Here is a 16,532-nt window from a genome sequence, read left to right as displayed (position 1 = left end):
GGGTTGTGGGCCAGAACCGCTGCTCTATTTCTGCTAGAGCGGTTCCCCTAAATCTGTTGCTTTTGTCCCACACATCCATCTGGGAAAGAGCGCAGAGGAAACATTTGGAAATGGTGCAATTGATAAAATTCCGACACGTTTTCTTTGCAGAGAAAATCATTTCAATGTACGAGTGAGACAATCCTGGATATCCACCGCAAAGGTCGATCATGAGTAAAAAATGATGACGCAACAAACTCACATACTTGTTCACAACTGAACAAGTATCTGGAGTTTCATTATTTGTCTTTTTCTATCAAAATGCCGAGACATTTTTGGCTTTATTCCGTGCGTTAAGATTCGCTGTAATTCTGCACACTGTTAATGCTATGACAGAGAAGAGTGGTTTGATGCTATTATTAGACCGTATTTTGAACTGTTTCAAGGTGCAAAGTGCATACTGTTCATTCTGTAAAGTTCCGAAACGAATTGAACGCAGATGACATTGATTTCTTCTCACATATCAAGTGACAGTAACAAAGCTCTGTTACGTACTGTAAACTCAGAATTGTAAAGTTTACGTAGGTACAGTAAAGTTACAACAACAGAGTTATACCTAGTACCATGCAAACTTAATGAGCAAGTTAATTCAAGCGCTGTGAACTCAAAATATCCATGTTTAGATTAGTAAAGTAAAGTCATTGTAAACAAGTTCATGCAAGTACTGCACACTTATATGTAGTAGTAGTACTAGTACATTGTTCATGAAGTTTCTGTTACTCAGTTAATTTAAGGCAATGACTTTGCATATTTTCTTTAAGTAAGGCCATTAAATTTGAAAAAAAAGCCTTTTTTTAAAATAACATTTTATTGTTATTTTTACCTTCTCTTTTTTCTTTTTTTCTTTTTTTTTTTACCTCTCCAAGGCGTCATTGTCAGTGCGCGTTGATTTCACATGGAGGAAAGCGACACCCTCTTTTTTTTCAAAGCAGACATGGCTCCGGGGAAGCTCTGTCATACATCAACCTTGGAGCTTCAGCTCTGCCTCCCGACAGCCAAAACAAAACATTCATTGTGCTTGCGCATGCAAATCGCGGCGCGTAAAAATAGACCGAGGGCAGCAAAATTATTGCGAGTGCATCTTGAGGATGGTAGCAAGTGACGATAACGATCATCCGCTCGAGCACGCGTCCAGACTGGGCAAGCGGCACCTGCGCTCTGATGTCACTGGTCCACCAGCATCTTTTTTTAATCTTGTGCACACAAACGTGTGTAAGTTTGAGCGTTGTGTTGCTATGCGGAGCAGCACAGACGTCATTGCGACGCTCTGTGAAAATCACAGTAGTTGCAGCTCAATTACATATAAATTGGAATTAATGTTTCCTAAATTAAAATTTATCAGATTATTTTTTTTGGTAGATTTTTTTTTTGTTTGTGTTTCAGCAAATATTTTAGAATAAAATTAAAAAAAAATTGAATATTCTACTTTTTTAAAGTTCAACGTGGCCCATTTTAACGCAAGAAAAATTAGCCATCGATACAGATTGCAGTGCAATTCACTTCTGCAATCAGATTCGCCATTAGATTTGGATGCTTCCCCAAGGACTGCACTGTGGATGAATGAGAAAAGAAAACATCCTGTTCCAAGTCTACACCTACAGTATGCAGCCCAGAAACACAGGCACGACCCCACAGCTGATGCACCTACACGACTCGGCGCCCAATTACACCGATGAGCGTGTCTCCCCCCTTTTTTTTTTTTTTTTTTTTTTTTGCCGTTTCACGCCCAAGGTGCGTTTAAAAGACTGAAATAGGTATCACATTGCGGCGGAACATCCACTACGCCCCTATATCTGGAGGAGCGGCCGAGAGCCCCAGAAATGTTTCTGACTTCAGCTCACATCACCGTCAAAACTGCTGCGCTGTGCCCGTGTCACTTGTGATTAGGTGTCCTCCAAGAAGATCCGCGGGAAAAATTTGCCAGGCTCCCCGAACCCTGGTACACTCTGGCACTTTGGCCGAGCTCCTCGAAGGTTAGATAATCAACTGGGAAGCGAGCGGAGGAGATGGCCGTGAAAGCCATACACACCGAGGTTGTGCAACCGCACGCCGTTAATTGCGGTTTTAAGTGACGCTCGTGGCGATCGCCAAGTGCGCCTGAAGTCGTGAGACATTGTGAACGGGGAAATCTTTTTTCTTTTCTTTTCTTTTTTTTTTTTTAAGTCGCAATAGCATTGATCGAAAACATTCTGACGATCTTTTCTAGTCTGTTCTGTAAATTTCTGTGCACGTGGAAGGTTGCGTATGAAATCCACTTTAAGATGTTTATTTTTTAACCGGACTGCCTCGCGCAAAAAAAAAAGTTTACAATTGTAGCCAAAAAGTGTCAGGATTTATCGTGAGTCTAAATGCGGATTCTTGTCATTCTTGTTTTCGCTTTCGCACCAAGGTGCTTCTGTAGAAACCTGAAAGCTCAAATATATATGCATATATATTTATGTCGTATATATAAATATATATATATATGTATATATATATATGTATACACACATACATATATATATATACATACATATATACATACATACACACACATACAAACACTCACACACACACACACACAGGTAACAAAACAAACAAACAAACCAACATAATGTATCTTGGCCCTCTCATCTGCCCCTCTGGCCCGGCAATCGGCCCAGCTGAGCAGAAATCCTGTCATTGTTTGAGGCAGGACCCAAGTGAAGCGCAAAACAACAAGTGAGTAATTGCAAAACCTTTATTGAACCTCTTTGCGGGTTGCCAACAACAGACCGCACAGGACTGAGTGGAGTCTCTTTGGGTACCAGTTCAAGCTTATTTCCTCAGCCGGGAACCGAACCCAGCTCTCCTACTAGGCAGGCAACAATTGAACAACTGGGTGAGCGGAGTAACAGAGGAACCTGCTTCACAAAAGAACCAAGCGGCGCTGAAACGGAACGAGATTGTTTTGCTCAGTAGGAGATCCAGCCAGAGGTGAGCAGAGTCAACAACCAGGAAGTCAAATGAAGGAACGGCGCCAGAACGCCACACAATCTGGCAGTGGGTGAGAGTGCTGTGCTGTGCTGTGCTGCGCTGCGGAACTCCTGGCAGGCAGCTTGGCTTTGGCACGGACCGACTGAGGAGGTGAGTGTGCTCAGTGCTCGCACACCACAGCAGAGGAGGAACAGGCAGAGTGACAGAATCCATCAGTTGCTGCCTGCTGATTAACCCACTGCACTACAACTGGACAGGTTGTTTGACACCTGAATGGGCATTTTTGTCCAGTCTGCTCCTTCAATATCAATTAGAGAGAAAGAAAGACTGTGTGAAGTTTTTGTGGATGAACGTTTTTTTCTCTCCTCTTTTTTTCACTTCTGACTTGGTTTACATACTGTTTGGTTGCAGTGTCAGCTGGCTGACCACTCAATGGTGACACAGATGAATTGCCGCCTCAATACTGTCAGCTATCTGCAAGCATACTGTACAGAATGGTACAATCAGCCTGTCCTTCATAGATATTTTCTATGACCTCCCCCCCCCCGTGCGCTGGTTGTGTGAACGCATTAAACTGCCCCTTTGACTTAATTATAGTGAATGGCGGTTGTACAAAGAAAATAAATTAGGCCACAGCATTCTCAGTCTCATTACAGAACTCATAAGTGTGCAAATTTAAATCATTGAAGAATGAAGTGGGTCCTGATTTTAAAAAGGGGGGCTGATGTTTGGATTTCTAATTGTGACCATCCAGCAGCGAACGGAGCAACCACTGCGGTTCGAGTGGGGTCGCTTAAAGGTCATGCATTTCAACAAGGACCATGCATAAATGATGGCAGGGTCACTGCGGTCTGAGAGGATTCTTAACATTAATGATGAGTTGGCTCGTGCGCAAATGAATAACAAACAAGTGGCTCGCTATTCCATAGGTGGCCACTTTTTTTTTTTAATCTATTTATTTATTTTGAATCATTATTCTGTCTCAAGAATACTTGAACTCTCCATGGGACGAGCTTCATTTGCAAGCTTTGCGTGTTTGTGGGGCCCCAGAAGGACAAGCGGGGACATAGCAGAGTTTCTGTTAGAAGGCTGTACCACTTGGGAGCCATTGCATAACCGATGACAGCCCTCGGTAGCTGATGCATAATCACGACAACGGCGCTGGTGTGCCGCCGATGCAGTAGATGACAAAGGCAACGGGGTGGGAGAGGTCGAGGGTCAGGCGCGGCTGCGTCAGAGATCGTGCTCTTTTGCAAACATCCTGTAAAGACGGGCGGCAAGGACGTTTAGGATCAGCGATAAGCATTTTCCTCACCAATGTTAATATGTACCCATTAGGTCCGTCAGTCAATTAAAATCTTTAAATTGCGATTAATCGCATTAGTGTCCTGAGTTAACTCGTGATTAATCACTTTTTTTTTTTACCCTGCTCAATGTGTAACTCAACAAGATATTTATTGTGTTTCTTATCCTCTAGGAAAAATTGCAGAAGACAATAATAACTCCTTTGTGGAACTGTTCTGTTTTTATTTTTATTGGAACATTCCAAAACGATTACATACTTAAACTGTCCAGATACTCTCCAAAAAAAAACCTCAAACCTTGAGGTATTCTCAAGCCAATGCTCCTAACCATTAAGGTTTACAAATAAAAAAGAAATCTATTTACTTTTGGCCATGATGTGTGATGTGTTTGTGTGTGTGTTTGTTTGTTTCATCTCTCTTCCATTCTGATACTAGAGACTGACAAATATAACGTACATAAATATGATCGCATTTGTCAATCGTGGTATTTTATTTTGAAAATTGCTTTTATTTTGAAATCAAATTATTTAACTCATGTTTATTTGAACGAAGAAACCACCACCACCAAGAAAACAATACATTTTCAATTTGACCAAAATAATAAAATCAGTAATAAAAGAATTTTGTGGGGAAACCAACAAAACAAAAAAGGCTCCACATGAATTAAAATGCTACAAAATGGGGCACTAACAAATTTAAAGAAAACAACAGCATACTGTACTAATACAAACTGCAAACTTCTAAAAGTTTTGGAAGTTTGGATGGCCTGATTAAATGAGCTATCAGTTGGATCGGCTTCCAGATAGCTTGCTCAACTGTTGAGCAGAACACAACCGAATAATGTCTCATCCTGATGAGTTCTTAGTCTGTGAACTCCAAAACCTCTCCCAGAGGACCTGAGGATTCTGGATGGCTCTGGGAGATTAGCCATGTGTTCTGGCTCAAAGCCTTTCAGAGCTTTAAAGACCAATCTTAGTCTACGAGGAAGCCAAAATCAGTTCAAAATATTGCAAATGACTGCAGACTGCAGAGGGATTAAATGGTGTCTTGCGGTCTTTTTGTTTTTATTAACACCATAAACTGGTACAGGGAAGGTATCATTATTCTGAAGTGTTTATTACACATAGCAACTACAATCAAACTAATTAGTATACAATCCATCCAGTTATCGGTGCTGCTACAATGGGCAAACAAGTACCCGCTAATGTTTTTTAATTACACTGTTGATTTTGCAATTGAAGCCCAGGGAGCAGAGAATGCAGAGAGATATTGAGCAAAGGCACCAGAGGTAGTTGTACGATAAAAGCAAGCAAAAACTCGGAAAATTGGTCGCTCACTCTACGCTGAACTACGAGCATTCGGAGCACAATTTCATCAAAGCTATCAACAACAACTTTGTGATAAATCAAAGGCTACTTCGCTCTTTGACATGCTGTCGGGGGAGAGCGCCAACGCAGCCCTCCACAACCAGTAATTGTACAGCTGAGATTCCCATATTTGGGGAACAAGAGTTCAGTACAGTCAGAGTGCAATGTCTGAACCTCATCCTGGCTGAAGTGCGCTCTTGATCACGGTATGACCCCCGCAAGGCAAGTCTGAGTAGCCCATGGCCGACATGAGGAACTTCTCCACAGCCATACCGAGCTAACTTACAGCGCTCAGTTGCCATGTGTTGACATTGAAAAGCAATGCATTACTGACGTGAGAAAATTGGTTAATACGTTATATAAGTGTTTCATTACAGAGGTTAAACTAAAGGAGAGGGAAATACATCACAACTACTTGTGGCCAGAATAGTATGTAGTATTTAAATTGAAAGGAAATGAATGAATAAAATATTTATATATATAATACGTTTCTCGCAACCTCGGGAGGTGTTACGTCACTTCCTGTCTCCTTGTTCGACTACTGCAGAACACAGTGGGGTGGACTCGACGCCAGACTGGCCGCCGACAGGTTGCAGTGCACCGCCCTCTGCTGTTTTCAACAGAGATGACATGAGGGTAATTGAACGACGCTTTCGACGTTTGAATTTCCCCGCATAACAACTGTGACGTGCCCAACTTGCTGTGAACAATCACTACCTGAACTTTCAATTCATCCGGTAATCACAACTTTTGTTTTCAACAACTATAAGAGGGAGTGGCGCCATTTCTGGAGATACTCCAATACCTACCTGGTTGATACGAGGCGTTGACAAAGCAAGGCCCCATTAATTTAATATAGACCATATATTCAGTCTGATATTAAGTCTCGTGAGTTTTCCCGGTTATTGCCGTAGTTCACGGGGATGGGAGGGCGAGTGAGAGAAAGACAGAGTGAAAGACGCTGCAATCTGAAACGTAACCACTTGGTGTCGCCGTTTCTTCGTCAAAAATCCCCAAATATTATACACAACTTTTAATCGTCACTCAACAATAACTATAAGTAAAAGTGAATTATGTTTCACAGAATTTGTGTATTTTAAACACTTTCAAACAAAACAAAAAAGTAACAGGCGTGTTTTTCAAGTTTAAGTACAGATACCTGAAAAATATATAGTAACACAGTAGCTGTACTTTGTTACTTTCCACCTTTTTGCAAAATCTCCTTGTGAACTGATAGTTAATAAGATATGCCAAAAAAAAAAACCTGAGGGAAAAAAATCAAAACAGGTAGTTCTTAGTTTTTAGGGTTGGCATGTTTTATTAATTTTCAAAAACATTTATACCATGGATACATACACCACATGAAACAAGATCATTCCCCACTTACCCCCCCCATCACCCAGCTTTGGTTCTATATTACTTTTGAAAACATTGTATTGCGTCACGTCGTGGTACTCAAACTAATTTTTCCACAGCAGTCGATTCAGAACAGTTTTGACTTGCACCATTAAATGACTCAATTACTTTCGAAGAACCGGGTAATGTCATAATAAATATACAAACAAAGGAACGCAGGAGAGGGCAATTCTTTTAAAATGGAGACTCTTTAATAGGCTGTGTCTTTCATAAACAAGGTCAAAAAGAAAAGGAAATTGCACTTGACGACACTTGATCGTAAGTACACACTTTTAGTGATTTCTAACTGTAATTAAATATTCTATTTATGATTTCTAAAGCATTGTGCCTACAACAAAAGTAATTTCAAAAAACGTTGCTCACCGTGCTACTTGATTTGCGAGCGTGCATGTTATTTGTTCATTGTGTATTCATACTGGATTAAGGTTACAGTAGTCCCAACGACCCGACGCCTAATTTATCAGTTCGATAAAATCAGTCAATAAAAACATAATAGATGCGTTTATAAGTAAAATAAAAGCATTTCTATCTGCAAAAAGTGTGTACTTATTCTGAAGTGTTGCGGGGGGGAAAAAAAACAATCCAACAATTCCGACAGCTGAAGTTTTCAGATCACACGCTGACAAAAGGATGAAGTTCGGGAATTCCATCGTCCACCGTTTGTAATGTAAAAGGATTTGGGGGAAATCTTTTCATGCAAGGACGAAGGACAAGAAAACAAAAGAAATGGTAAACCTTTAATCACTTAAGTCGCCATAAAAAAAAAAAAGAAAAAAAATGTAATTGTCATAATTCAACAAACAAATATAGATTCAGTAACATAATAGGTCGCGATTAGTCGACCCCTTTGCTGCTGCAGCCATGCAAAAGTGCCGACTGTACGCCGATAGCATCCAGTAGTGCAAAAGGAATGAGGCCAATGATAATCTGAGATTGGCTAAGATGAATTGTCTTTTTTTGGACTGTGTAGAATAGAGGGCATCCTAGCGTCGGTCTTGCTGCGACGGCATCTTGAATCCTTGAATGAACAGACTGCTCTGTGAATATTATTTGTCTATTTCAGGATTTGCATGCTCCTTACAACAACAAAACCTCAGAGTAAATGGGTGCACATCGTCACTGGGTGCGCACAAGCGCACACACACGCGCGCGCGCAAACACACACACACACACACACTTGCTGCATTCCTTTGGCAATACCCACGCAACACATTATTGAGTGTCCCAACATTGCTCTACGTTTAACACAAAACAGATTCTTGCTTTGCTGTGCACCTAGGATGAGCTGTCAGCAGCAGCAGGAGCAGCAGGAGGCATTGACAGGGCGACGTTCGGGGGCGTTTCGTTAAAGATGACGGAATCTCCTTTGCTGTCTGGTCCGCTGTTCAGCGACATCTTGTCCAGAGCTTAAAAAAAATAGGATGAGACGGATTGAAATACAGTGATGTACGCAGTATTTACGAGAGGACTACTTCAGCAGCAGACACTAAGGATTAAATCACACTGAAGGCCGAGATTACAACTGGGGCTGGCTGGAGGAAGGAGGGTTATTCTGACAAGAAAAAAAAATTGATATTACTCTCAATTGTTTTTTTTTTTTTTTTTTTTAATATTCTCAACATTTCAATTTTAATGTCAAAATGGGGGGCGGGGGGATATATATAAAAACATAGCTTAGGCTGGGCTGTACAGTTATTCTGCTAAGAAAAGAAAGTTCAGTCTCTGTTTGCAGTTTTTTTTTTGTTTTTTTTTTACCTCGGTTACAGTTTTGCAAATATTGTTTGCATTTTGAAAAAATAAATATTTAATTTTGTTTGTGGGATGCAGTTGAACAGCTCATGCATGAAAGTAGGGATGCAAATTATCGATTAATTCATTTATCAGTTGTTGATTGACCTTCTTGATCGATTAACTATTAATTGATAGGCGGCAATCTTTGACCTGACCTGAGTGTAAGGAGCACATTCATTTAACCCTTAAATAACGTTGAGGGTCCAAGGGGACCCATTTTTACATTAGAGAAGAGTAAAAACATCCTAAACATTTACCCTCTGACTTTAAGTTGACTCACATTCCAACTTAAAACAAAAAAAAAAGTTGTTTCAAAGTAAAGTAGTAAGTTCAACCCAACTGAAACTAACCTGCTGATGTGTTGCCAGACGGGGACGTGCTGCTGTTGTCCAGTTCGTCCAGGTACAGCCGGTAGTGGTGGCCGCTGTCGTCTTCGTATTCCACGTTCTCGTCGTCGCTGTCGACCTCGGGCGTCACGTACACCACTTCGAACTCGATCTGTCCTCTCTGGTGCGGAGGTCCAAGAGTGCAAAACGTTAAAAGAGGAGCAGCGCTGATGCGGCATTGGGTGGCTGAAAATGCAACGTACCTGCTGGGACAGTATGGTGACAGCCTCCTTGTGTTTAGCATCGCGAAGATTGATGCTGTTGACAGCCAGAATGGCGTCGCCGACGTGCAGCCCTCCGCACCTGTCTGCAGGCTGGGCCGGATGGATCTCGGAAATTAAAATGGGAACGCCGTGCTCCTTCCCACCCTGATTAGGGGGGGAAAAAAACAAAAAAAACAAAGTTCCAAAAATATTGCACTGAAAGTCATCGGCAGGGTCAAGACCCCGGTGTACGGCCGGCTTGAATGAGCCCGTCTACGCCAAGGTGCAATTAATCTCAGTGCATCTTCAAGTTAAAGTCCACTCAAAATAAATCAAAGCAATCCAAGTAAAATCAGTGACTGTCACATTCCCAAGGATGTGAAATCTGTCCTCAACATTTGGCCCATTGTCCCCCTGAGGGAGCGGTGGTCAGCAGCACTGCTGCGCCCGGGCATCATTGGGTGGGATTTGTTGCGACCTGTTCTCGTATATAGGTTTGAGAAATGCAGCAACATCTTCCATGACGTGCAACTCTCCTCAAAGCCAACGGAATTCTTTTGCCACTTTCCCATGGCCTGTGACAGATCCTCCAGTTTGGGAAAACGCGTCGGCCTCCTGCTATTCAGATGTGCGGGTCCAAAACGCCAAACTTCTTGTTCCTTTCTCTCTTCCCCCCCAGCACCTCTTTCCTTGCTGGTAGGGATGCAGGGCGGCAAGTCGACAGAGTGTTCCGGCATTTTGCATGAAGGAATAGCTCTCAGTAAGCAGCACCAAGCTACTCCAGTAATGCCTTGAGTAAGCAGTGCTCAAGTGCTTTCAATCGAGTTTTTAGTCCGACCATCGTTTACATGATTGTTCATCTAAAAAAAAAATAAAAAAAAACTGACAATAAAATGAGAATTACACTTGGAGATGAATAACGTACCCCACCTATCTATCAGTGTCATAAAATGTGAAAGTCCACGCTGCCCGCGCAAACCACACAACTGAACACAAACAAAGGAAACCGCGCAGGAGACGAACTGCAAGCGCCGCGATTTGTTTGCGAACTAATCACGAACGAACAAAGCTGCCGTTCATTACAAACGAGACTGTTGCTGTGAGCCTTGACGAACAAGGACGTCATACGGTACAAGTTTCCGACGTGCACGTCGAGGCGAGGCCCGCCGTCTGGCCTGTTACACCAGAGAGGCGACATTCCACAACCCAAAAAACAGCTTCCAGCGCCGGGATCCGACCGCTACCTTGGATCCACATTGCAATGGATCCACACATCGCAATGGATCCACACATCGCAATGGATCCACACATCGCAATGGATCCACACATCGCAATGGATCCACACATTGCAATGGATCCACACATTGCGATGTGGATCCACATTGCAATGTGGATCCATTGCAATGTGGATCCACATTGCAATGGATCCACATTGCAATGTGGATCCACATCGCAATGTGGTGAGCACGCAGGAGGAATTGACCAAGCAGGTTTACACGTGGAGTCACTTTGCAAATACACGTCTGTCAAACACACCTGCCGTGTTTGGACGGCGAGCCTCAGACGTGTCGCTAGGTGGCGAGTGACGGTTGGAAATCGACTGATGTTTACCGAGTTGCCGCCAAACCGCTTGAGGGTTGAGGGGTCGCCGCCGGCCCCGCTGATGTCTCGGCCTGCTGCTGAAGGATGTCGCTCCAGGCGTGGCTCAGCTGGAAAGCCTCTAGGGTTTGCTTCCTGGTCTTTACCGCTATCATAATCCCGCACTGGTGGCTAAGCTTTCTCGCTATCCCGCACCCGGAGCGAAGTCCTTCACCGGCGAGCCAACTATATTTGACAGACTACGCGTTTTAAAGAGCTCTGAGGTGAAAAAGAGACGGATTTCTTACTGTGATAGAGATTCCAAGTCCCTCTTGATCATCTTTGACTAGGACAACCTTTCTGATTGGGCCAACGCCTTGATTTTTCTTCAACATTTCAGCATCCTGTAATCAATATTGGGAGGATTACACAGAGCAGTGACAGGGTTTGCCTCCTCTGCAGGCTGAACACTTACATGACCGACGGGAGAAGGAAGAGGCCTCTTGGAATCATTGCGGCCTCTACAGGCTCGGATGACAGTCTTGTGGCGATGGAGGTGTATCTCTGCTTCCAGCTGGTTCCACAACTTGTCGTGCGCCGGCCCCTTCATGTCGCGGCCGAGCAGCTGAATTTGCTGCACTCTTTGAAACGAACAAATCAAGCCATTTGCACAAGGTTCCGGTCTTTTTTTCTTTTTTTTTTATTGTCTTTTTATGACTTTTTTTATGCATGTTTCAGGTCCTTCCACACCAGAATGCCTTGATAGTCTTGAGATGTCATTGCAACCTGTGCCAGATGCAGCAGAGCAGCCCCGGAACATAAGTGAGCCTCCTACATGTTTCACAGCAGGTGCAGTGTTCGTTTTTCTTTGCATGCTTTCATTTTAAGAATCCGTGAACCGAGAGCTGATCTGACTTGCCAAAAAGCTCCAGTTTTGTCTCATATTCTCCAACAAAGCTCTGTGACTCGTCAATGTGTATTCTGGCTAATCCCAGTCTCGTCTGTCAATCGATTTTTTTTTTCCTCTTGTGGCCAAGTCCAGGGAGGTTGGCTGCAGGCCAGTGGACCTTAATGGACTTCTGAATAATAGGTGTAACTGTGGTCTCAGGAACATCAAGCTGCTTGGAGATGGATTTTGTATGGAATTTTGCTTTTTTTAAATGATTCTGTAGATTCAAAAGCAACGCCTTTTCATTACTTAATTTCCAGTATTCTTTTGTATTTATCACTACTATTTTTGCCAGTTTCAAGTTATTTCAGTGAGCATTAAGGGTTTTTTCTGTCTTTAACGGAAGGGTGCCAACAATGTTGTCCATGTCTCTACGTGTATGTGTATGTGTGTACCCGGCAAATAAAATTGAGTTTCATTTACTTTTCCAGAGCACTCAGCCAATTCCAAGTTTAAAAAAAAAAAGAAGAAAAAAGAAAAAAGTTGCTTTTACCTGCCAGCGAGTTCTTTGTCCAGGTACTTTGCTGCCAGTCTTGCTCCATACACCTCAGCTTGCAAAACGGCCATATACCGACGAAGAGCTTCGTTTTCTTTTTTGTAAATCCTCACTTCCGACTGTAGCTTTGCCTCTGCGAAGTTTGCCTTCTTGCTCGCCTCAACCTCCGGTTCCTGGAATGAGGACAGGAGGACATTAAAAAAAAAAACTAAAGAAAAGTGGGAATGAGACTTTGTTCAAATCACGTGTTGCCTACGTATCCTACAGGAAGCATCCGTCCAATCCGTCCAATCCTATCCTATCTACAGTTGTAATGTAGCAGCCGGGTCAGACCCACAAGCCTTACCACTTTGTTCTTGCCGGCCTCAGAATTCTCCGCCGGGCCGCACTTTGCCTGAAGCTGGAGAGCGTGAAGCTGCAGCAGCTGCTCGTGGAGCTCCCTTTCCACCACCGACCTGTCGGCCTTCGCCTCGGTCAGCTCGGAACGCAGATCTAGCAGCTGAGCCTGCACAGACGCAGTGCATAATAGAGAGGTCAACTCAAACTGCTGACTGTGCAACTACGACTCAATTAAAAAAACAAAAACAAAACAGAAGTCATTCAACACATTCAAACCGGTGTAAGGATGACGGATGATGCCGACAATGTCAACATTTTGTTCAAAACAAACGTGCATTTTACATCCCTGGCAACATAAAACCCAATCTCTAGAAGTCGCGGTTGCATAGAATTTGCAAATGTTCATGTCAGCTAAGATGATCATCCTACAGTGTTCTGGCACCTGAATTTGGTTGTATGAGATTGCTGAAAACAAGAGAAGTACGTGGTTGTCATTGCAACCAATCTTTCTTGTGCCAAGTTCAAAATTCTGGATGACAAAAAGAATTTTAAAGTGTCTCGAGTCAACTTCTTGCTAAACACATCCGTGTCAAACAGAAACTGTGCTAAAGCTCAAAGTCTCCCCGGTTTCACCTGGAAGATGTTTTCATGTTTGTGGGTGATTTGTAGGCTGGTTTGATTGTGATTTTACCCTCACACTCACTAGCTCCCCCTATTGGCCCCGGTTGCCACTCCCCCTACTCGACCGGACACTTTTCCCATTCTAACAATTACAGGTAGACTGGGACTGAATTGATATTTAAAAACACAATAAAGGCAAAGGAAGTTTGTCTCCACAATTACTTATTTCTCTTTTTTCTTTTCTTTTCTTATTTATTATTTACTATTATTACTATTATTATTATCATTATTATTACTGCTATTATTATTATTATTATTATGTACAAGTATTGAGACCCGCTAGAGTTGTTTTCTGTTATCTATTTTCTGTTATATAAACTTAATTTAGTTCATAGGTTTGTATTTTTATTTGAGTCTAGGGGTAGGTATATATATATAAGTTAATACTTCTTCCTACCCCTTTTCGAACATGAACAATATTATTCTCTTGTATTTTTCACTGGTGTTTGCTTATTTATTCTTACCTTGCCATTTTATTTATATATTTTTTTTATTTTCATTTTCTTTTATGTGTTTTGGTTTTGTATCCTTTTTAGTTCTCTTTCCTTTCTTACACGTTCGAAATAAATAAATAAAATAAAATACAAATTTTAAAGGGGGCAATACAATTTCATAAAACATATGAATACACATGGTTAAAAAAAAAGAAGCCAGAATTAGCTAAAAGGCTAGTTTTCATCTGCAGTCCCCCTGGCCAAGATGTAAAAAGGCAATAAAATACATATAAAAGAGAAACGCATGTTCGGACGCTTAATAGGGCACTAACATATAGCATATACATGACAAGCTGTTCAGAGAGCCAGGAGCACACAATAACACAACATTCATATTCAAACACCTACTATAAAGTTAAAAAGAAGAAAGGAGAAGAAAGGAAGATAGATGAGACTTTACATCATATTGCAACACAACATTTGATTGAAACCTCAAAAACATCCCAACAGGCTGATCTATTCGTGTTGGCAGCTGTAGGTGTTGACTAGCCACATTTTTCGATGTTGTTGAGAATGTAAGCAGCTTAATCTCCTGCGGTACCGAGTTCCACGCATTAGCACTCCTCACTGACCAGGCCGACTTACTAAAAAAGTGCTCCTTGCACAAAAGGAGTGAAACGGTCACCTCTGACAGAGCCTGGAGTGACACGCACAGAGCAGCTTCTCTGGCTGATGAACTCTGCCAGAGGATCTGGAGCCAAATGATGCAGTGATTTATAAATCAAATTTAAATCTGCAAATGTGTGAAGACTGTCCCAGTTTAAAAGACTTTTTTTTTTTTTTTTAAGATTGTACAGTGATGATAATGCCTAGGTTTTGTTTGTTTGTTTGTTTGTTTGTTTTTTTAAATTATTATCCATTACTTTAATTGCTTATTTGCACAAAACTTCCACTGTTTGTTTTGTTTTGTTTTGTTTTTGCATTCTGACTAGCCTGGGACCAACTGGTTAGACAACAGTTGAAGTGACTGAGAATCATTGAATGAAAGTACATTTCTCTGCAGCTTCAGTCTCGTTGTTTTCAGCAGTCCACCTATACTATCCGCATCAAAGCGTACATATACCGCCTCGTTACTCTACTGCTTTTATCAGTGAATTGTCCGAGCCTTTATCGATTATACACACCACTTACAATAGAATCTCAATTAATAACCGGCGATTTTAACGTCCGGCCGGTAACTCCACTGTCCTAAGTTACGATGTTAAATCAAACACCGTCTCATGGTGTAAAATTGAAAATGAAAATAAAACACATAAATAAATAAATAAATAAATAAATAAATAAATAAACATTCTAAAAATCAAAGTGTATAATGGAAAAGTTATTTACCTCGAGTTTATGGTTGAGTTGAAAAACCGTTTGCATTTTGTGGCAGAGCTGAGCGAAGCAGGAACTGAGGCTGGTCATCTTCTGCCGACCTTCATACGTGATATCGACTTGATCCGGGTCTATTTCTCCGAGGAGCATGTCCACATCCACGAACGCCTTGTCGAATTCTTTCTCCAGCACTTCCAGCCAGCGAAACATTGACATGCCAGAGCCATAGGCAGAGCTCTGGCCTGCTGGAGCGCATCCAACAGAAACGGACATGGCTAAATTTCAGAGAGGAGGAAAAGAAAACACGGCCAAATGCAGTTGGAAGTTTCTTTTGGTTTGGTTTGCCCACTGAGCGCAGCAAAATAAATCCAAACGAAGTCTCGAAAAATTCAGAAAAGCGAGACCGCTTAAGTTTTGCTTCGATATTGATATTTACAAGCGCCGTCCACCAGGAAGTCGTACTAGTCCTTCTTCGGCTTCTTCCTCTTCTTCGCCTCCGTCTATGGCCGGTGGCAACTAATATTCAGGTGCAGTACCGCCACCTACTGCGCTGGAGCGTGAATCAGAGTTATCGAAATAAGAACAAAACAAAACGTTAAAAATAAAAAAAAATACCTTTATCAATCCCTTTATCTAATCATGTGCATGAACTGAAGATTCCCCGAGCCAACGGTTACAACACTTTCCAATGCTAAATCTTGTACTGCAATCTGCCAGAGCTCCTTCTTTTGATCGACTCTCACCATGGAATAATTGCTGCAGTGTAGAATAACACAACATAACTCATATCCCCCTGCCCTTGCGTTCATACAAGGGGCAGCCACACTCTACCTAAAGGTGAAGTGTGTAATATTTGTAAATTTTAAAGAAGAAATAGCATTAAATGGCTACAATTTAGATTGCAGCATCTTCTTCGTTGGTTTATTTGAAGACGTGAACTTTCACTCTAATTGGTGGCGATGCATATGGTGATGCATTAATTTCATGGAGCAAATTGCAAGAGATGTTTGACTTAGTTTAGGACAGAAATACAGTTTTCCTTCTTCCTTGTGGTTCTTTTTGTTTATATTAAAAAAAAAAAGTGTTCACTATTTCTTTTGGATTCATGACAGGTGTCTTGTTTTGTTTCATTCAACTTCATTCAACAGAATGCATATGTAATGTGTGGGTCTTATTCACTGTTTTGAAATAAATTATACAATACAAAATATCAAAGG

The 16,532-nt window shown here is 41.7% G+C and overlaps 1 protein-coding gene and 1 non-coding gene across 2 annotated transcripts; both read right to left on the bottom strand.

Moving 5' to 3' along the window:
* Positions 1–5,734: 5,734 nt before the first annotated feature.
* On the bottom strand, positions 5,735–5,895 carry LOC142896286 (U1 spliceosomal RNA). The gene has a single exon (XR_012928332.1). It is a non-coding gene; the product is annotated as a U1 spliceosomal RNA (small nuclear RNA).
* Positions 5,896–6,956: 1,061 nt separating this feature from the next.
* Positions 6,957–15,811, bottom strand: gopc (golgi-associated PDZ and coiled-coil motif containing). The gene is made up of 8 exons (XM_076037621.1): positions 15,328–15,811; positions 12,831–12,989; positions 12,482–12,657; positions 11,515–11,680; positions 11,348–11,443; positions 9,462–9,626; positions 9,223–9,379; positions 6,957–8,487 (listed from the first exon to the last, which is right to left on the bottom strand). Exons 1-8 carry the CDS (start codon positions 15,586–15,588, stop codon positions 8,357–8,359), a joined length of 1,311 nt encoding a protein of 436 aa, XP_075893736.1. The 5' UTR covers positions 15,589–15,811; the 3' UTR covers positions 6,957–8,356.
* Between the last annotated feature and the right edge of the window lie 721 nt (positions 15,812–16,532).

This window comes from Nelusetta ayraudi, unplaced genomic scaffold, assembly GCF_046127955.1.
Source record: "Nelusetta ayraudi isolate G7.1 ecotype Tasmania unplaced genomic scaffold, CSIRO-AGI_Nayr_v1 ptg000052l, whole genome shotgun sequence".
In the NCBI taxonomy this organism is placed as follows: Eukaryota; Metazoa; Chordata; class Actinopteri; order Tetraodontiformes; family Monacanthidae; genus Nelusetta; species Nelusetta ayraudi.
The sequence above is the reverse complement of the archived record's forward strand: the minus strand, read 5'-3'. Positions and strand labels throughout refer to the sequence as shown.